This window comes from Thunnus maccoyii, chromosome 13, assembly GCF_910596095.1.
Source record: "Thunnus maccoyii chromosome 13, fThuMac1.1, whole genome shotgun sequence".
In the NCBI taxonomy this organism is placed as follows: Eukaryota; Metazoa; Chordata; class Actinopteri; order Scombriformes; family Scombridae; genus Thunnus; species Thunnus maccoyii.
Window position 1 is genome coordinate 12,020,906 of NC_056545.1, and position 21,990 is coordinate 12,042,895.

At 39.1% G+C, this 21,990-nt stretch overlaps 2 protein-coding genes across 3 annotated transcripts in view; one reads left to right on the plus strand and one right to left on the minus strand.

Annotated features, from left to right (window-relative positions):
* acsl6 (acyl-CoA synthetase long chain family member 6) overlaps nt 1-8,272 on the minus strand; it is a 38,710-nt gene extending 30,438 nt beyond the window's left edge. Inside the window, exon 1 of the mRNA XM_042432140.1 lies at nt 7,886-8,272. Coding sequence (XP_042288074.1) covers nt 7,886-7,931 — 46 coding nt within the window. The 5' untranslated portion in view covers nt 7,932-8,272. The remainder of the gene's footprint in view (nt 1-7,885) is intronic.
* An 8,618-nt stretch (nt 8,273-16,890) lies between these two features.
* On the plus strand, nt 16,891-21,605 carry irf1b (interferon regulatory factor 1b). 2 transcript variants are annotated; one of them, XM_042432230.1, is made up of 10 exons: nt 16,891-17,043; nt 17,727-17,819; nt 18,564-18,663; nt 18,761-18,928; nt 19,114-19,154; nt 19,385-19,511; nt 19,632-19,751; nt 19,952-19,980; nt 20,167-20,284; nt 20,775-21,605. In XM_042432230.1, the coding sequence occupies exons 2-10, from the start codon at nt 17,733-17,735 to the stop codon at nt 20,882-20,884; spliced, it is 900 nt and encodes a 299-aa protein (XP_042288164.1). In that variant the 5' UTR covers nt 16,891-17,043; nt 17,727-17,732; the 3' UTR covers nt 20,885-21,605. The 2 variants fall into 2 exon arrangements, with proteins under 2 accessions (XP_042288164.1, XP_042288166.1); XM_042432232.1 differs by lacking the exon at nt 20,167-20,284 and having other exon boundaries at nt 20,775-20,874.
* Nucleotides 21,606-21,990: the final 385 nt, after the last annotated feature.

Sequence of the window (21,990 nt, forward strand, 5' to 3'; positions counted from 1 at the left end):
AAATTTGATAGGCTGAGGTGGACTTATCTGGAAATATTCCTCATCTTCTGATTGATAAATGGAGACTCACTCCTGGCACCTGTCTGTGGAGCCTGCAGGGTTAAATGAACCATTGAATGCCACAGCACAGACATGCTTGCCCGCCACATTTTCCTGCCCTGTAATAGCCCTACAGCAGCAAGAGACCCACAGTCTGCCAGACACTTAATTGGCCTCCAGGAGAGATCCAAACATATAACTGCCCGTCATTGTTTTTTCACTCTCTTTGTTCTGCCCTCGTCTGCATTTTTCCTGCTCGACACTTGTTTGACTGCCAATAAAGATAAAGGAAAAATGTTATATAAAAGATAACACAAGAGGACAAGACAGAGCAGGAAATCTTCACAGCAGAATCTGACCTATGCAGACTTTAACATGCACAACGTCCCCTGATTACTCACTTAAACCTCAACTGTACTGTTACTGAAAATGTTCCCTCTTAAAAGGTGATGTCAGACTGTAGCGAGACAGTGCAGTGTTGAGTGCTGGGTGGGAGGCAGTGAAAGGTCTTAAGAATCAATTACTCCTCCACTATACACAATGGCTGTGTCCCATTCAGGGGCTGATTCCTTCAAAGTATGTATTAACAGACTGAAAATGCCATAATGAGACGAAAAGCCTGTCAGATGCGAGTGGCTCCTTCAAGAAATGCCGTCTTCTCTTTCTATAATAAGAATGACAGCCAGTGTATCCTTCACTCAAGGTGACTCTGAGGTGAATTCTCTGTACTCATTGGGGGGGGGGGGGGGGGGGGGGACATGTACAGTATGCACACAACCCCTACAATTGGACACAGATTAAATGTCTCTAGGCCTGTCCCAGTCAAGCGGCAACAACCACAGCTTGAGGCTGAAGCCAATGCGGAAGCACCTTAAAGTGCAATGCCAATAACGGCCCCCTAGATGCTGGCACCTAAAAATCCCTGGCTCCCACCGACTCACATTCAAACAGTGTAAACTTCTCTTTAAATCAATCATTTATTTCACAGTCATTATGGTCTCAACTGCTAAATGGTCATTTTGGAAATTATTGCTTTGTTAATAATATTTGAAGACTTATAGTAAGCTTTGATGTCTGCCGTGTGGGCATTGATTGATAGTTGTGATTGACAGTTTGCTTGCCTGCTGCTCTCCCCAGCTCCAGGACTGGCACTGAATTGGACTGTCGGCTCCAATGCAAACCAATGGGTGACATCACAGCTCGCTACATCCATCTTTATATACAGTCTATGGTTACATCATTCTTAGAATTAATATCCACAAAAAACAAATTTCATCATGTGTTTTCTGTTACAGACAAGTTTTGTTTTTGATAGAACAAAGTTCATACAAATGTGAGAATAGAAAACTGATCTATATCATAGTTGAGATGAGGCCACATGCTTAAATTTGTATGATAATTTGCATGATTACTATGGGTGAACAGGGTAATTTGCCCAGCTGTTTCAACCTTCTCCCCCACTACAACCTATGGCACTGTTTGGTGTCCAACTGTCTGTCCTGTAGTAACCTAAATAACGCGCTCCAGGGACACAAATACACAAAGTTCATTCCTGTTGCCCTCCACAAAGATTGTTGCTACAGCTGGTGGGACAGAAGAACAGCAGGACAGCTGCATCCCCATCAGCAACAACAATGACCTTGATCAGCTTGTGCACTCAAAGACCTCTCTGTTTAATTCGTGAGATGAAGAGTACATCACACCATGAATATCGAGTTATCTTCATCATCCCTGCAGGGCGAATTGTGTTGCATACAGTGCGGGCATTTAGCTGATGTAAACGTATGCAGAGAGAAAGAATGCGCAGGTTGCTCATTCAAGGATGAAGGACTGTTGATGTGTACACAAGCACCAGTCTCACTGTTTATTGGACACTGTTTATTGTACTATTCCAATAAACAATCCAATAAGATAAAAAAAGCATAAATTTGCCTGAGGGAAGTTTGGAACAGGAACAGGAAGTGGATCCGAGTGCTTCAGTGTAATCTTGATCGCAATTAGAGCTGCAGCGATTAGTCGATTAATTGATTAGTCAATTTAGGAAATGAATCGGCAACTAGTTTGATAATCATTTTAGTCATTTTTAAGCAGAAATTCCAAATATTCAGTTATTGCAGCTTCTCTGATGTGAGAATTTGAAGCTTTTCTGTGTCAACTGAGGAAAGTCCAGCCATCGATGAAGACCAAGAGTGCATTTGAAAGCTAGTGGATAACACTAGTGGACCTTGAGCTAAGTTTGTTTGGTCAAACTGTAATAGAAAAGCCAACTTTGTTCAAATTCTTCAACAGAGCGATACATTTTACTGCTACAAACATTGACATCTAATTTTGTTCTACAAAGTTTTGATAACTGCAGTCGTCTCTTCACATTTATCATGTTTCTAACTTCCTCATCACTGCTGTATTGACTGTTTGAGCCTGTGACATACATCAGTCAACTTCTCTTTTGACTGACGGTTTAGTTTAAAACATGCTTTTTATTGATGATTTCCTGGGATTTCACTGAAAGATAATCAATCAGATTACAGTCATCTGCCTGTAAAGTTCTGAAACATAACAGGGAAAGGGGATTGGTATCAGCTAACATGAGTTATGTCATGACAGCAACAGGCCTATTTCATCTGACAATGTAGAATCAAGACTTGGTGAAAAATGTTGACTGATGACTGAGTATTATGTTTTACAAAATTCAAAATCAAGCTTAGAGGGGACATTAATACATACACACTTGTCCGGAAATCCTGACAGATGTGCACAGTCAAACACTGTACAGACGGAACTTAATACCAACTATATCATATCAAAACAGAGCACATACTGTGCATGAACAGCTGGATTAAAAAATAAATAAACATATGGACTTTTTGTACATGCAAGAGGATGTCTGATGTGCTTCAACAGTCAACTGACCTTCACTTGATGCCTGAATGCATGAAGCATGTCTTAAATATTAAATGTTAAATATTTTAGGTATAAAATGAATCAGAACAAAGAAGTGAAATCTTTACAGCTGTAAATATCTACTCAAAAGCCTGCATTTGCTTGAATTAGTGCAAGATGGATTATGCAGTATGTATGAGTTGAACTACACTATATGAATTTGAGGATCAGCTCACACAAAAGGCTAAAAATGCATTTGGATATATTGAGGTGTAAAATTTCTACCAAAGCATTTGATTTAACCATGACGCTTGACTTAAAGATGAATTACAAGGAGCAAAATTTTCATTCATTTCCAGCTGTATCCACTCACATGAAAAGCTCCTGAAAAGACAACATTTTGGGAAGGAAAAGAAATTCAACTAACTTCATACATGCTACATTAACATTCCCAAAAACACTTTAGATAAGTGCCTCTGAATAGTCACTTCCCATAACACTTGTGAAAGGTTGGACAAACACACCACCATAAATACTACAGAGTCCCCATGCACTTATTCAGTCAGTATCAATAAAAGATAACAAGAGGACAACTTAACAGAATACAGATTTTAGCTACAGGGACGTGTTTAATGCTGCATCTCCTAATCTGTCATTGGTGTAAGAGGAAAATCTTTCTCTTCCTTTCTCAGGAAGTTTCCACTTAGCAAAGTACTGCAAGCTATGCAGCGCTGAGGGCTTGTGAATGGGCCAGCTAGACTTCCTTTGACCCTAGAGGCTTAAAGCAGAGGAAACGCAAACCCTACATCCTTAAGTCCCGCCCCATCGGCCCATATGAGGGCCGTCACCAATAATTAGAGTCCAGCGTGGGGAGATTACAGCCTATTAACACAGAGACAGATGACCAGTAGTAACCTCACTACTGCACTCTATTTAAAGATGTCCTGCTCGGCTTTCTCTTATTCTTTAAATGCTTTTTTTCAAAATATTGCAACATCACTCACCTCAATGCATTGCATCTTTCTTTTTGTTCTTGCTTTTCTTTTTTTTTAACCATCAATGCTTAATCATCCTTTGACAATGCCTACTCTTTCACTCACTCACTGTCTTTAACCACACATTCTTATCTCCTTCTTCCAGTTTTCTAACTGAGTTCACCCCCCTCCAGGAGTCAAAACCACCACTTCTTCTTGTCACTGTCACTCAGGGCACCATATAAAGACATCCTGTGCACATGAAACAGCCATTGACCCTCTGAACTGAGATGCAGCCCAACAGATGACTGCAACCATCATTCACACAATAGATAATGATACAAGCAACAGAAGAAAGATGTACTACATATACATATATGTGCAGTCTATAGCAAAAGTAAAGATATACATACAGAGCAAGAAGAAAGTATAAAAATGGAAAAACACAAAGATGCAAATCAGACAAAAAAATTGAGATCTAAAGTGTAATTGCATTGCAGAAGGGCTAAAGCAGCTGTGGTCTAGGCAGTGGCACTTACAAAGGCGTCGGAGGCAGCCAGGCAGCCGGTGTGGTGTGATGTGTGTGAGTGTATGTGTGTGTGTGTATGTGTGTGTGGTGTGTTAAGGGGCCTCAGGCGGATATCACATCACCCTGTGCAAACTAGTGATTACCTTCCCATTGCCACCGGCGAGATTAAGCTGAGGTAAGCAAGAGGAGGGCAGCGAGATGCGTTTTGGCCTAGTTTGAGCCTGGCTGGCCTCCGTATCACACCACCCTCAGCTCAACAGACGCTGCACTCTCTCACCACACCCACCCACCCACCCCTCCCTCCGCCACTCTCTCTCTCTAGCTCTCTTTCTCTCTGACACCCTCCCCTACTTACACAGAGTGCTCGTCTTCACCTTCACTAAATGAGACACAGGCTGACATAGTAACACACAATATACACGCAAATGCAGACAAGCAAATGCAAATAAATATGTCTGATAACATAGTTGATATTTGCACATTTAAACAAATTACACACATCATCACTGAATGAGGCTCATCTCTGTTTAATTTGACTATCAAAGTGAAAGGGCAGGCCAGCCTATGTCTAGTAATCTAGGAGGTTAGGAGCCCAAATGGGCTGTAAGACATTTTTTCAGGATAATGAGATTATTTAATGGTAGAAAAGGAAATAAAAACACCTTTTTACTATGTAAATTCAATTTCAAGTATGTTTATTCTATGTTTATGTGAATGTGAAATACTGAAAATGTTGAGCCTTTGACTAACAGTTCAACCTCAAAGTGAAAACCACTTTTGTTAAACTGTACACTTGTTAAACTGTAAACTGCACACTGGGCATGTGCATCCTGTTATGGGGTTTTTGTGGGTTAGGAGGTTCATTTTAGAGTTTTTGAGCCAAAAAGGTGGCCAATCATTGAGCTAAAGTCTACATAGTGAAAGTCTTCCTCCTTTACATGCTCAGTTTTTGAGGAATTAAGAGAAATAGCCAAGTTCTTACTTTGACGATGACTCATTTTTGAAATCCTCACACACTGAGGTTTTATGCTTAAACAAGGCTTCTTGAAGGGTGCCTTATTTCCATATAGGTTTATTGTATCGATGGGTTCATGTAACACAATTATAAATGCACAGCAAACAAATACAACATTGAATACTTGCTTGGAAGAAGAGAACTAGTTGCGCACGTGACAGGCAGAAAGACCTGGTTCAGCACTTTAGGCTGAGCCATTACTGCCAAGTTTCCCACAATATGAAGAAGAGTATGCAATGAATGCTGAAACAGCAATGAGCCACTCAGAAGGAAGGCTGTGCACCTCAGACTGACTGATATTATTGATTACATTGGGACTGAGGCTTTAGAGAAGTGTTTATGTAAAATCAAAACCACCACCACCACCATTAGCACAAGTCAGCACCCTGATATATTGACTGCCAAATCTGACTAAAAAGGAATCAGACATGTGACTGCAGGAATTTGTCTTGGTACAATACATACAACTTGCCTCATAAAGCCTAACATTCGTGCACAGTAGAAGATATTTATTAGGTAAGACTCAACACTCAACATTAATTCAATCACATTGTGCAGTCATGCAGTGTGCCTTTAATTTGCAGGTTTTCAACATCTCATAATCCCTCTGACTCCCACCTTCTGTTTTATTACAGTTTATATTTGGTTAAGATAGAAAAGAATGATAAAAGGGCAACAAGTCATACTTAAGAGACACACAGGTACATGCCATTACTGCTTTGTTAGGAATGGATCTTGTGTTATGTTAAACAGATAAGCTAACATCCGTAAATATTAAAACATCTCTGGTTTACAAACTATTTTCTGCAAAAGAGCGGGGCAAAGCCAGTACCATCCTTTTAATTAAATATTGAGGAGGGAAAAAGAATAGGTTTACACACTGTGTAGGGCTGCACTATTTGGTGATTAAAATGAATTATTTATATTGTGGAGCAGCAGGGTGTTGGGATTTGATGACAGGTTAAAGGTGTCATGAGTGTCCCCTGGGGGCGGTCCTTTTTGGCTTCACTGTAGCATATATTTTTCATCCAAACAATTCAGTTTGTTTTAAACCATTTTGTCCCTCAGTTCGGATTGGCTGCCTTGGTAATTAAATATGCAACCCTGTAACAGCAAAATTTAATGTTACTGCTTATTGTTCACTTAGCAACCATGTTGTGCAGCCGGTTTTGAAGACCTGCACTCTTTGGCGGAGGAATAAACAATTACATGTGGGCCTTTAATGCATATAATCTGATCCATTTAAAATCCCTCACTACACTGTATTTTCTATGACACATTGCATAAAAACAATAGCCCCGCTGTTGCGTCGTACAACGTCTCTCATCCGGTCCTCAACGCTGTAAAACACAGCTTGTAATGGATTATATCTTTAAAAAATATATCCTCGTGCGTTTTAAAGACGACTAGAGGTCAACGAGCGTGTCTCTGGACAGTTTTGATGCCCCGTAAACCGCTCAGTAACCCGGGGTGGGGTTGTTTCAGTCAGAGCAGAGCATGCTGTGCTCTCAGGTTTGCAGGATTTCAGCACCCCTCTCTCGTGGACAGCTCCGCCCAATCAGCTGCGGCCATTCCAAGCGCGTCATCGTTCCTCATCCTCCTCATCCTCCCTCCCTCCATCACTGAGGCATGGTGGAGGACATCAACGACACAGACATAATGCTTGAGACTCACAACCGGCTTTCGAGTAAACTCATATGTGTTACTTCGCATAAAAGTGTATGAGATGGATGATTGTACAGCCAAATTTAGGTAGAAACACACACCTGAAGGTACTGAAAGAGGGATGTTATGAGATATCCGCTAATGACGTGTGTCCGGTTATAAGCACAATGTCATACGACCTTAGCAGCTGGCTGGCCTCAAATGCACACGTTTTATCCTGTTTGGCTTATAGTGAGTGCAGCCCTTTCTTTCTTGGATATTCAATACACATTTCCATAAAATTCAAATCACTGATCTGCAGAATGAGCCGCATATAGCAACACACTTGCATTCAGCCGCATGGCAGCCTGTCCACACCTCTGTACCTGATTGAAGGTAATGCAAACCTGAAAGCATCCTCGATGTTGGCCTAATAATCCAGGAGTGACATTTTTAAGCACTGTGGCTGAATCATTTTACTGCCTGCTTACACTGAGATGTTAGGCGTTTGTATCGAAGCTGGTTCATACACGTGTAAGTCTGAGAAAATGTTAAAATGTTACCGGCGACATTATCGTGCAGGCAAAGCGCCAGCTGCAGCAATAAACTACAGATTAAAAACTCGACGATGGAGGTTCTGTAATAAAATAGAAACAGCACAACCTTTGGTAAATAAAAAAGCCGGTAATGAATGACACAATGCACCTCGGCCCCTACCAGACAGGTGCATCCGCCTATAGCCCGGGCCCGGTGCTAAATCAAAAAAAAATAAATGTAAAACACTGACGCATTTTCAAAACTCACCTAATATAATCCAGAGCGACCCAGACACCAAAACGAATGCGAGCATGTCTTTCTCATTGAGTCAGCTGTCCCGGTGCAGGAGCGGCTCAAAACTGCAGCATCGACTGCAGCAAGTCGCCCACAATCTGGGAGATTAAGAAGGGGAGGGGAGGGGGGACGACAATATATCTGAGGCACACCACAGTGGGAGAGCTGGGCAGGGGGCTGCGATGTCAAACCGGTTTACTGTGAAGCTTTCACCCGAAAAAAGAAAAAAAAAGGAATGTGTTGACTGAAGAAACAGACCCCGGTGGCCTATTGAAGCATCCTCCTCCTGCTGGATTTTCCACCTTCACCTAGTTGGCTGCTGCGCAATGGCAGACACCCCTGCTGAAATTAAAGGGCTACAGGTCGGACGGAAGATACGATTGACACTAAGGTTCCTAGGGATGAAATGTTTATTATGGATGCAAATCATCAGATTTTCATGTCTGTTGAAAAATAATCATGAAAGTCTCTCAGCTTGTACCTAAAATCTATGCTAGATTTTTGGCGTTTAAAGGCATTATTTTTGATATAAAATTAGTAAATATGCAGACACATTAAATTAGAAAATTAATATCTATATCTTATTGATATTGTTTTCTTTTAATAGAAGTTATTTTGGTACTTGCTACATCATACCATGTCCCTGCAGCTGAGCACAGCTTTGACACGGAGTAACTTTGCATCATGGTCACATGGTACAATAAGACACTCCCAATGAACTGAAGTAACCTTGAGAAAGGCTGACAAAGTGAGAGAGTGAGTGAGTGACAACATGAACCAGACACACGAAGGTTAAAAAAAAATCTAAATTACGTGCGATTTATTATTTTGGTTTTTTGATTTAAAATAGGAGCAGGACAATCACTTTTTGGCTCAGTGGCACTTCAGTGTTTACATATGAAGGGATTGCATTTCCTATACTCCTTCAGACTGACATGTGAATGCATCACAGCTGTTTTTGGTCTTGACTGGCTCTTCTCACTGACTTGTATTTGGCCACTCTGTCTGTAACGAGCTAATATTGGTTAATCCTTACATCCTGTTCAGGTCAACTTTGACCCATTTTTACATTCGACAGCAAAAACACCTGAAACACAGTTTTAGCGTGAAATTTTATGACTTTTCCTAAAGTGACCCTGAATACACAAACATTGAAATATTTTAATTTTAAAAAAAGATGGTTGTGCAGCTGATACACATTTTTGTACACAGAGGATGTTCCTGGTTAAATTTGACTCGTATTTATTGAGATATTCAAAAATCACCATTCAAAAATGTTGTTGCATTCTGCACATTCAATCACATTCATTCATTGAAATCATAATGGCCGTTATATTCTCCTGTTTTAGGTAACTGTCGTGGAAAATCTTCAGTTGGGCCAATAACTCTTCAGATTACTCACGAGTCAACACAAAACTCAAAAAAAAGAAAGAGAGAGACTCAAAAATACACTTGAAGCTGGTAGACTTCAATGTGAATAGGTTTACTGTGCATATAAAAAGATACAGAGCAAACCGTGGCCTTTTGTCCCGAGACAAAGAAAAACCTAATATAAAATCATAAACCCTCATATTATATACTTTTCATAATCCTTCCTATTGTGGAGCATACTTTCTAGTCTCCACCTCATTTTTGATTATATCCAACCATCTGGTCATTATTTCTGAGTTCATAAGTGACCTTGACGCTTTGGTGATAATACAAGTGTAACTTATCTTAGAAATTACTGCCTCAGCTTCTTCCGCCTTTTTCTCACACTAAAAACAGACCAGGCGGCCATTAATCATTTTACACAGGAAACCAAATTGGTATACCACAGATTAGCCTTCCTGCTAACTCCCTGGGAACTGTATCTTATTGGCATAATGTTATCTTTGCACTCTCACTGGCACATTCGTTTGATCATGGAAAGGCAGTTTTCCACCGCATAACAACTACAGGATTGCAAATGTTTTTTTCTCCATAAACAAATAGAGTAAAACCTAAAGAATACTTTCTCTGCTCTCTGAAAGCTTCATTAAGGATTAATCACCCATTTATTAATAACTGATGAGATATTTATGACTGGAAAACAGACTTGTGGTTCAGAATCTTGGCATAGAGACTAATTGTGAGGGGATACTGTGAAGGGTCACAATATGAAGTATGTAATGGTTAAACAAATCTTCATGTAGTTATTTGTAAAATCATCACATAAAGTTTTATTGTGATCTGAATTCTGTATCTTCCTGAATGCCCTATATTGTAAATTTTAGTAACAGGAAGATTTGAATGAATACTTAACATTAAAAAGCATCCTAGAAAGTTTATTATTATGTTTATTACATCTATAGTAATATTTGTCCTCACTATTAATTCACCCGATCTCGTTTAGTGGCGTACAAACACACAATTCCTGAAAGGTTCCTGCGGCTGACAAGCTTACCGTCTTATTGTGTTGCCATCACGTGACTGACCCTCTTAAATGGGTCATCGGTCAGGACCTCCCATCTGTCACTTGCAGCAGTGCCACCGGCCACACCTTCTTGCTCGTCTTCTGATCCCACTGCAGACGTGACAAAGAGTGATCCAGTGAGACTGAGACAAACTGTTCAGACAAGCTGTGCAGTGATGAAAGATGAGGGCAAAATGTTGAAACAGATGTATAACAAGGGGTAATCATTGGTAGCAATAAAGTAATTACATAACAAACAAGGAACATCGCATTCCTCTTAATTTAGTTTTCAAATCTGAGCCAAATTACATGATCTGCCAGCAGGAGACCAGGAGGGTAAATTATGCTTTGGTGAGGGCATTAGATTGATGATTACTTATTTATTTATAAGTTTGGTATCAGAAGTGAGGAGGGACATAATAAAGTCTGGGGTTCTTCAACCAAACAAAAGGCTATGAAGTTATGTTTACATACATTTGTATTAACCTATAAAATAACACATTATAATGAAATTGGTTAAGGCCTTGCGTACATTACATTAACCCTGCAACTGTGATTTAATTTGAATTCTTGTTTGTTTTTATGTCGTTGTTTTAATGGGTCTTTTAACAGTTTCTATTTAGTTTTATCATGGATCGCAGTTGCGAGTTGTTGTTTTCATTTTTGGTTTTATTTTATCTGTATTTATTTCCTGTGGCTTGGTAATCAGCGATGCAATCACTGTAATTTGCATATTTTTTATGGATGAATAAATTTAACTTTTAACCTTGAAATTATATTTAGTTTCACAGAAATCACACAATAAAAAAAAATATAATGAATAACGCATGCAAGATTGAAATAACAGTCATTTCTAGTCACCAAAAATCAGTTCTTGTTCTCTTCTTAGGACACAGTTTAGAGAAGTTTTTGTTACTAAATCAGACTGAAACTGTAGGATATTGAAAAGTGAGGGGTAAGTATAACCCTCTATCCCCAGTGGAAATGATACTCTTGATCCAAGAAGTACACAAAGTACTTAAACATAAAAAGGGAAATGATAAAAGAGACAAAAAAGAGAAAAAAATATAACAGTAACTGCCACAGTAAGTCACTTGCACTAAAACACATATTTTTCAACACTGTAAACTTCATCACCAAGCGATATACATCAGCGTATTACCACAGGTGAAGGTCAAGGTCAGGGGTCAAAAAGAATAAATACCATGGATGAAGTTTCCATATGTCTTCTCAGACAAGAAGGTTATAAACTGGGGGTTCCTTAAAAAGAGTGTTTCAAGGTCAAAATATCATACTGATAGTGTTACATAAAACACGACTGCAGATATTCATTGTCCAGTGAAAAAACCCCCCAAGACATATCTCTGAAAATAGTCCTTTTTGAAAAGATTTGATTACGTGAAGGTTTTGCATCAGTAAACTGAGGTCAGACATTTTACGGTTCTAAAGATAAGATGCCTCCATCAGAGGCGTCATGACATCACTCTGACCCTCATACCCTTTCCAAGGAAGAATAAGACCATTCACTGCTTGTTTCTGCTTGAACATCAGGGTTTAATCAATAACCATTTGATTTAGAGGGCTTTGAAGATTGTTTATCAATTAAAGATAATTTCAACATTAATCCTTCTATATCTTTCAAAATGGATCAATATCAACTGTATTTTATCATATTTTATTAGTATATATTTTTATATTTTATTAGAGGCGATAACAGAGGTTACAGTGAGTTAAAGAGTGACAGGGATGAGGAAAAAGTGGCAGGTCGAGACAGAAGTAAATCAGGAGAGCAATAAATCAAACAGTGAAGGTCGGGAGATCAAAAGGGTTGCTTCAAGAGAAAGGTTGAAGTTGAGAGACCAACAATTTAAAATCTTTCTCCAAACCTTAAGTCTTTCTTTAATCATTGTTTAACCTGCCCTCGATTTTAGTTTCCCACAGCATCTATGATTTCACTCATTTAAGGCATTACACATTGCTACCTTTGGAAATGAGTCACAATTCTGAAAATCTGTTTTAGTATGTGCATGGTGAAGAAATGACAGCTGCCTGAGGAACAGTGATGTCTGTATGTTATGCTCTAAACACTCTGCTTGATGTGTGCATTAGATAATATTTAATATTTTAACTTTTTGCAAGCAAGGAGCATCCAGTTGTCTTTATGCTCTGATGAAAAGGGGGTAAATCTGTACAGAATCCATAAGCACATCTACTAAGTGTTGTTAATATTTCATCTTTATGCACATTTTAAAACTGTGCTTTTTAAAAAAAACAAACAAACAAACAAAACATTGAAATCTCTGGGCTTTCTTGTCATTTTCCCTGCTATTAGTCACTTTTATAAGTCAAAAAATGTCAACTCACATGTAACAGACAGCACTATTCTGCAGTAGATGGATGAACTATCAGACACTCACAAACAGTACTTGGATTGGGCTGATGGGGGTGCTAAACTTTGAAAGCACTTTAACTGCAGGCAGGTTTGTGTGAAACTTGAGTGGGCGATGCAGCTTGTGCCCAAGGGATTTGTGTGTGTGTGTGTCATTCATGAGAAAGTGACAAGTTTACTCATGTCTGTAAAATGTAAGCGTAAGTTGTATGACTTGTTGCAGTGATATATTTTTAGCAATCTGTCACCTGCTTTGTTTTGTCTCTCCTTTGCCTTATCCTCCTCCTTCATCTAACGTCATCCAAATCCTGCTTTTTCCCACCTTTCCTTCAGCTCCCTCCTACCTGCTCCTGCTGTTCCATGTAAAATCATAAACTAACATGAACTCGGGGCAAAAGGTCAAAGTTAAGGAAATTCATATAGTTTATAGATGTTTGACATGATATTTGTTTTATCTTATCGTATTTTATGTCTTTTATCTTACGGGTTTGTAATTTTCAAATAGTTTCCTGACAATTTCCAAAAGATTTCCTGGGTTTTGAAGTACGCATTTGGCACTAGAGAAAATCGATACTAATTACAAAGAAATAGACACAGTGTTCAATTTGTACACTTCCAATCAATTAATTCCAGTTAATTTCTGGCATAATTAAACATATGAGAGCCTGTTAATCAGTGCAGGGCAGGAGCACTGTACATGCAGAAATGTAAAATTTGTCTGCAGGTAAACAATTCAACATATATAGAGAATTAATAAATAATGATTCTGATAATAAAATAAAACAAAAAATACTAAAAGAAAAAGGCTTTTCTTTCAAGGACAGTTCTGTTTCCCCCATATTAAGAACAAGATTGCAATATAAGAGTCTTAAGAGTGTTAGATGTGGTAAATGTTTCTTGTGTGTTCTGTTTGAGAAAAAAGATAATTTTTATCTGAAAAGAAACATGTATACAAGGCTGTTGCAGGAGAGATTGTTGACACCTCACGGTCAGCAGTGTAAGGAAAATAACCAGCGGTAGTTTGAATTAAAAACATAAAACAACCTCAACAGTTGATGTTAAGGCCTCTTAGTCAGAATCCAGATATGGGAGAGAAAAAAAGTACCTTGTGTGTTTTAAACTGGGCACTAAATTGCCAGTTTGTCTACATGTGTCATGAATGTCCCCAGAGAAGGACTTGACTCAGATCAGATCAAAATGTTATCTTAAAAAAAGAAAGCTTCGAATGCTGCTGCTCCCACTCACTCACCCCATGCTCCCAAACTGTATGAGGTAATTGCAGGCTAACTAACCAGGGCTTTGACTTGATCCAGTGTCAGTGAGCTGTCAAAGCAGATGGTCCCAGGGGAGATTGGTTGCTCAAGCTGCTTGCCCTCGTCCCAAAGCTTCAAATTACATGTCTTATCCTTGCAGGTGGCCTAAATAATCAGAATCACCATCACTGGATTGATAGGGTGCAACATGAATTTGTCACTTTGGGTGTAAAAACACCTTTGGTACAGTTTTGTAAGGACAGTGCAAGGTAAAAGATCACTGGTCTTAGGCTAAAGTATATCCCAGGATTAGAGAGAGGTGGTAAATAAAGTAGATTTAGGTTAATATGGTGAGAGGGTTGGTCTTTCAGGATACTGTTATAGATCTAAATGTTTTACTGATGATAGAGATAAGAATGTGAAAAATGACACTATAGAATATAAAATATGATATTCAGGTTGCTCAATATTATTGAGAACAAACATCTAAAATAAATTAATAAAAATCACATGCTAAAACTGCTGTTGACTCCAAACATCTGTCTTGTAATGGTTCATAAACTTTCTGGCATGTTTTCCCTTCAAGCAAAACAGCACATGTGACCCCACGTTATGAATTCATATTAATACATCTGAGTCTTAAGCAGCAAGGAGTGATTTTATCTTCTGAAATGTATTTGTTTAACTTTTTTTTTTTAGGAACCTAAAAGGCTAAAACTTACTTTGGAAGACAAAAAAGTCAGAAAACACAATGACATGTAGAAGAAATATGTTTTCTCTATTCAGTGAATCGTCTTGTGACTCCTTAATATTATCCTATGAACTATTTGAGGGGGCACAACCCCCAGGTTGGGTACACCACTGCAAAGACACAACGAAGTTTGTGCATTTTAAAAATAAATATTATAATTTTGTAATAATCCCCATCTGAAACCACGACAAAACTGTCCAATCTGAGAATAAACTCTACACTGTTAACAATCTGTGTTGCCTCAGCCAAGGGAGTGAATTCTTGGAAATCACATTTTTCTGTCTACACTACTATCATTCATCAGCAGGGAGGTTGTTTGACAGCTTCACGTGTTCAAACAAAGCAATAATAGGTCGGAAAATCGGGATGATTTTCCCCTTTGAATCCAGTTTTCTGTTTTCACGGGAAATCCCACAGCACAGGCTGGTTCTCAGTGTGAAACTCCGCAGGAAAACTCCCTGCCATTCCCTCCTAGAGGCGCGCGCACGACACACCGGCTCCAGTCTCATGTCATCATAAGCACGCAACCGGCTGGAGCGCGCCAACAACACGCGGGGAAGCCCCCCACACTCCACACCTCCCCCCTCCCCCCCTTTGGACAGCACCGGTGGCTGGTGCAACACTGGTGTGGAGTTTCCCAAATTCCCACGGAGGAAAAAAGCGACACATACGGGCGACCGTTTGGTTATATAACATGGCCTTCAGCATTTATTAGGTGTCATACCACCAGAAATCAAAATGTATCATAAGATATAATGAAATATTCAACTATTGATCATGTCCTGTATATTTCTATTCATTCTCTTTGCTGTTTGCGCACACATCGCTTTATTTTCTGCGCGTTTGCTGTCACATATGAATGGTAATGTGTGTAAAAGCTCTGCAGCCTGTTGAATCCACAGCTGTTGCTTCCGTGTAGTAGCCTATTACCCCCCATGTCATCACTCCACAGTCTCGTACTGTACGGCCCACATTCAGGCAGGCAGTCGCCGATACAGCTTGTGCTACACCGCCTCTATCGGCGACTTGAAATTACTACATCATTTCTTGTAAATGCTTGACTTCTCAGCTGGGTTGCTGTTTATTCTAAAGGGCTGGTCCCATGCACATGTTTATCACGCTAGACGGTAGAATGAACTTTGGTATCTGGCAGAAGATGAATGCGCGCCGGTGTGTGTGCATGTGTGTGTGTGTGTGTGTGTGTGTGTGGTGTGCAAGTCATTTAAAATATAAATGATGCTTTTGATGTGTATTCTGACAGTTTATGCATGTGCTTATTTTAAGGAGTGATACTTTGCACAATCTCCAAACTACACACTGATACTACAGGTTAACAAATAAAAAACAAAAAACAAACAAGGAAAAAACAAACAAACAAAAAAACCTCCACCAATAGTTATAATTGCTAATATTAATATTACAAGGCTATACACTGCATGACATCATAATATCTCATGACTACACTGTAGTATGTCACTCTGCAGATAGTTATACGTTTGCAATAAGCAGGCCAACAGCAAAATATGCAGAAATATCCCACACTGACTATATAGCAAAAATAAAAAAGAACATGAGAGTTGCAAATCAGGTCATTCAAGTCTACGTGCTCCAAGCCCCCGTACTCTGCCCGTGCTGTTATTAACTTCCTCCTTGCTTTCAACAGCGTGACTTCTCGGAAACAGCCAGGTCTGCTATTCAAGGGGAGGGCTTCAGCGCATGCGCAGCACACTGTAAAACATAACCAACTGATTTTAACGTTTATTTATTAGGAATTAAGTTTTGTTATGAGTATTCAAGTCACATTTTGTTTTGTTAGAACAGGTGAACATATTGGGAGGTTTGCAGAGATGAGATCAGTTGTTTACAGTGTAAGCCAGCTTGTTTTAAGGATTTGTATTTTCCTGAATCAGGAGTTATTATTTTGTTGTTAACTGCAGTGATCTGCCTCTTTTCACAAAATGCACACTAAATTTGAATGAACTTACTATGGAAAAAACCTGAAGCATGATCATTATAGATGATTTTTTTTTCAATTTCTCTGTAAAAACGGAGTTCTTAGACGTATAAGATTTACATTTTTTAATGGGTGGACATTTTTTGCAGTGTTCCCTGACGGGGAATACCCGCTCGACAGACTATAAAAAGACCCGTCACATCTTCGATGAGCAGTCAGTGCTGACTTCTGTTCAAGAAGAGTCTCCAAGTGGATAACACAAAGACGAGGAGAAGCTTCTGTGGAACTTAAACCAATCGGACTATACTTGTGCACTTTCCTCTTACGGATCATAGAACAAGAAAAAGTCTGTAAGTAATCTGATATTAATTTATCACTTCTACTTAAATGATATAAATGATATTACTTGCATATAATCGTTTATATTTATATGTTGGTTCCGGGAGCTGCTTTTTGAGAATGAATGTTGAATATTTTAAATAAATGCGCAGGACATACTTAAAGAAATTTTTGATGTTTTGATGTAATTTTTCGGATGGTAGTGTTTGTGTAGTCTATTCTTGCACACCTTGCGTTCAGACTCTTATTTAGTGACCGGAGTTGATGAAACTTTTTTGAACCCATGTGCACAGTTTGCATGTCTCAGTGCAGGAAAAGGTGTTTGCTGTAGCAGTGAATCTTTTTGGTACACCTCCCCAAGTGCCTCATACCTGCATAAATTCAAGCTATTTCAAAACTTTTAGATTGCAAAATGAATCTATGTGCATCTGGACCCTTTTTTGAATCAAAAAGGCATAAAACTCAATTTGAGAAGTGATTTTTTTGGGTCCTTTATGACCTTCTTAGGTAAAGCTGACTCCTACGCGTAAGCGCCCCCTCCTCATCCGCATGCCCTGACCGTGAACTTCCCCTCACCCTCCTGCGCGCGACCAACAGGCAGCAGTAAATCTAAAGTGAGGCAGATCACTCTCACCTCTGCATTCCTCGTGTATCTAAAGAATCTGTCCTCCTTTCCTCTGTTGCTCCATTTTAGACAAACATGCCTGTGTCAAGGATGAGGATGCGCCCATGGTTGGAGAAGATGATCGAGTCCAACACCATCTCGGGTCTGACTTGGGTGGACAAGGTGAGAGGCTTATTTACTCCCGCCAAATTGGACTTGTTCAAATGAATGTCATTTACGGAAATGGTGTAGGCAGTATATTAAAATATTAAAATTAGTACAGAAAAAGACCTTTTGAATGTATATATTGTAAGGATGGAACACCTCATCACCAGATAGCAAAAAAAGTATTTTTTGATGTTTAGTTGCTCCTTAGCTGACCTGACTGGCACAATATTTGCATGTTACTCTTAGAGTAGCTTGTTTTTAAGCACCTGTTGGGATGGATTTTGGTTTTGTACATAAAAGTGCTGGGTCTGGAAAACATTTGGCAACTATTGCAGCCCTTTAACCAAACATTTTCTGGCACTGTAAACAGGTGAAAAATAGACACAAAGAGTTAGTTGTAACCTGCGTTTGGTCTCTATGTCACAGATATATTTTAATATATCTTGATTTATAATTGGAAGAACAGAGCAGTAGCAGCTTATTTTTGTCATACTTTATCTGCTGGTGGGAAATGGGCAAAAACATACATACTGTGCTTCAAATGCAGTGTGCGTGTTCTTTACCACAGTGTCTACTGTGACTGTACAATGCAAATCATATTTTTGCAGGACGTTACTGTTAACAGTAGCCTACGAGTTAGATACTCAGTTTGAATGGCAACCCCCTCTTGCAATATTTGACAACTTTTGCTCATTTTATTCTATGATAAATGTGCAGCCAACCTCGTTCCAACTCAGTATTTCTTTTTTTATTTTCCAGGACAAGAAAACGTTCTCCATTCCCTGGAAGCATGCAGCTCGTCATGGCTGGGAGATGGACAAGGATGCTTGTCTGTTCAAACAATGGGCCATCCACACAGGTGAGCAAGTGTGAATACACACCTGAGCTCTGCACATGAAGCAGAAAATTCTTGTTGGGTAAAAACTGTATGAAACTAAACATAATGCATTCTGCAGGGAAATACATTGAGGGCCAGGCCTGTGACCCAAAGACGTGGAAGGCCAACTTCCGTTGTGCGATGAACTCACTGCCAGATATTGAGGAGATGAAAGACAAGAGCATCAACAAAGGCCACCAAGCTGTGCGCGTCTTCAGGATGTTGCCTGCCACCCCAAAATCAAGAGGTGAGACTACTGACAGGAAGTGAACAAGTGTTTTATCTAACATGAGTTAACATTGGTGTGCAACAACTGCAGGCTGCTGGATCTCCTTTCTTTTTCAGTTTTACTCATTAATCAGTTTGTACTACAAATACACTGCTGGCTGTTTAATATGTTAAGTGACTCATTTTTTTTCTCCATCTGCACAGATAAACGAAGCAAAGCAAAGGAAACAAAGCAAAGGAAGAAGGTAAATATTGTATATATTTTATGATCATGTTACTTGTGGACTTTAGTGATATTTGCATTTGTTATCTATGTTGCAACATTTGTTACGTATTCAGAGGCCTATTCAAATTATGTTATTTTTATGGCACCAGTGCACTAGCTAGACGTACAACTGCTGATTTCTGTATTTCTTTTTTTTCTCGTGGAAATCTCACAAATCTCACCTAATGTGCTTATTATCTGCCTCTGCAGGTCAAGATGGAGGAAGACATGGATTACAGCGATACTCAGTCTCCCATAGATCAGTCACAGATGCATGATGACACCTCATCTACTCAGGAAAACACAGTCGACAGCACAGTAGACACAGAGCAGAAAGGTGAGCAAGGCAATATGTATAATTGGAGAATAAGCTTAAAAAGCAAATTCTTCAGAATATACTGTACAAAACATTTTAATTTCCAATAGCATTTAATTCTGTTGTTTGTCACCCTTGCAGATTTCACATTTATCGCTTCAACTGAGGTTCCTGACTGGTCTTCGTCAGTGGAGATTGGGCCTGATAGTTTTCCAAGCGCCTTTTCCCACAAATTTGAAGTTTCACCTGATCACAGCCCCGGTAAGACAACAGCACAGCCACAGTACAGCACACTGGCACTGCAGTGTGTTTAGATAACAGGAAATGCTAAATACTTGCTAGTAAATCCTTGAATGCAAACTGTGATACTATGTAGCATCATTTGTTGCCACTGAAGTAAATTCAAACAAATACTCATGTCACCTTCTCTTTCTCTCCCCTCCTTTTCTGTGATCTTCCAGACTACGACTATACCAACGACATTATCAAGGTAAGCATGGCCTCTGGCTCCTGTTCTTCCCAGCATGTATTTTTCATTGACAGGAATACCCATGTTTGTCTTATTCTGCCTCTTTGGCTTGTATAATTTTACCCAAAACAATAAGATTGTTTGGCATGGGGTAAACACTAGTTGTGCAAAATATAGCCATACTAAGTCCAGTTGTTACTCTTTCAGATTTGCCAGCAACTGGAGAAAGAATCAGACTGGTTTCCGAACAGTTTAGAAGGCAAGGGGTTCCTGAGCAATGAAGCATGCACCAGTCCAGGGAGCCAGTGGAGTGAATCTTCCTCAGGTAAATGTTGCTAGTTGATGGCTCAGATGGATAACTGTCTCTTAGACATTTAATCACGTGAAAAGATGAATAAATCCATCTGCAAAATAATGCCTTAAAATGGCAACATCGAGTTCATTTGGCATCTAAATGATGGCTGCCCACCTTACTCAGCTTATAAAAAGAAGTACACATGGTCAGGTATTGGAAAGGGATTTGGTGAGGACATGTACAGTAGCTATGGCTGACATTAGCATGCAAATCAGTATGAATATATTTCTTTAAACATTTGCATCTATGCATGAGTTAGAAGGATGTTAAGTCTGCCTTGAGATACACTTAGCTTGCATTTCTAGCAATATTTATTCCAAAATGTTATAACTTAAATCTAATAGCAATAGTAGTAGCATTTAATGTTTAGTATCTCAGGTTATAACACATCTAATATACATGCAAGAGGTTTGCGTTCTCCTTAAACATGCTGACCGTGGATTCTCTGCTTGCTTTACAGTCGATGACCTAGACGACATACCACAGTACACAACTTTGGGCTCAGACTTCACAAATCCCACAGACGACCTCTGGAACAACTTTTACCAACAGATCACCCACAGGCTTTGAGCAGTCCAGGACAGGATGGGACAGTGCTCACTTTGGACTTTTAAGAGCTCTTCCTGCCCATAATCTGAGCCCCCTTGTCAATTAATCACCCACTATCATACCTACAGTCTGTGATTTGTGGAGTCCACACTTAAAGCTGCAGCACCGCACCTGTCTGTGTGTTTGATGCTCGGTAGCAGTCTGAGGAGCTTTACTCAACTCCTTCAACCTTTGTGTGAACCTATGAAGAGAACTATGAAGCGCACTGCTGTGTTAAAGGAATTCATGTGCTGTTCATTATCTATGTTTTTGGCTGGTTCAAGGCATTCTGGTGTTCAGTGTTTTTTATCAGGATGAGTTGTGACAGTACATAAATCTGTTTTTTTTTCATTCAGGGCATTTACATTACCACATGCAGATTTATCTATGAATACAGACAGAAGTATCCGATACTTAACCCTTGAAATGCATATAGACTCACATTCTGCACGCTCAAGATCTGTTAGTTATTGTACAGTTAAGAGTAATTATCACATAGAATCAATCTTTCCGTTAAGTGAATTCAGTTAAAGGGATAAATATGCATTTTTACAACCTATCTTGATAAACCTCTAAACTTTGGTGAAAGCTCTACTTCAAATCTTACAGTTTTTACTGGTAATTGTTATGCTATTCTGTAAATATTTGGTTTTTTGTGTGTGTTTTTATAAAATAAAATAAAAAATAATTCTAAAAATGTGAATGAATTTGATTCTTTATTATTAACACAGAGGGCTTTGAGCTTATGTGTGGAGAGATGGATGACCCTAAGTGCTGTATTGTAATGAAATCTAAAGCTTAAAGCCACATATTGGCAAAAATAACCCCTACAGTGTCCTTGAGCAAGGCACTAAACCCAAAACAGCTGACCCATGCTGTCACCCAAAAATAGAAAGAGGATTTCCCACCAGTTGCAAAATAAGTGGCTCATTGGAAAAAGTCCAGTTATCTTGGTCAGATCATCATAACATACTCTATCTACATGGTTATTTTAATACTAAGAAATAAAATATCTTTTCAAAAGCAAACGTACCTACATTTAGACTCATTAGGGACTGTTTGCCATTTTATGCCACAAATTGTTTTAT

Bases quoted from the DNA above. Each gene is read 5' to 3' on its own strand.
- irf1b (XM_042432230.1), top strand. From the start codon at position 17,733: ATGCCTGTGTCAAGGATGAGGATGCGCCCATGGTTGGAGAAGATGATC. The intron at 17,820-18,563 runs GTGAGAGGCTTA...TTTATTTTCCAG, and splicing joins GTCTGACTTGGGTGGACAAG to GACAAGAAAACGTTCTCCAT. The intron at 19,981-20,166 runs GTAAGCATGGCC...TTACTCTTTCAG, and splicing joins ATACCAACGACATTATCAAG to ATTTGCCAGCAACTGGAGAA.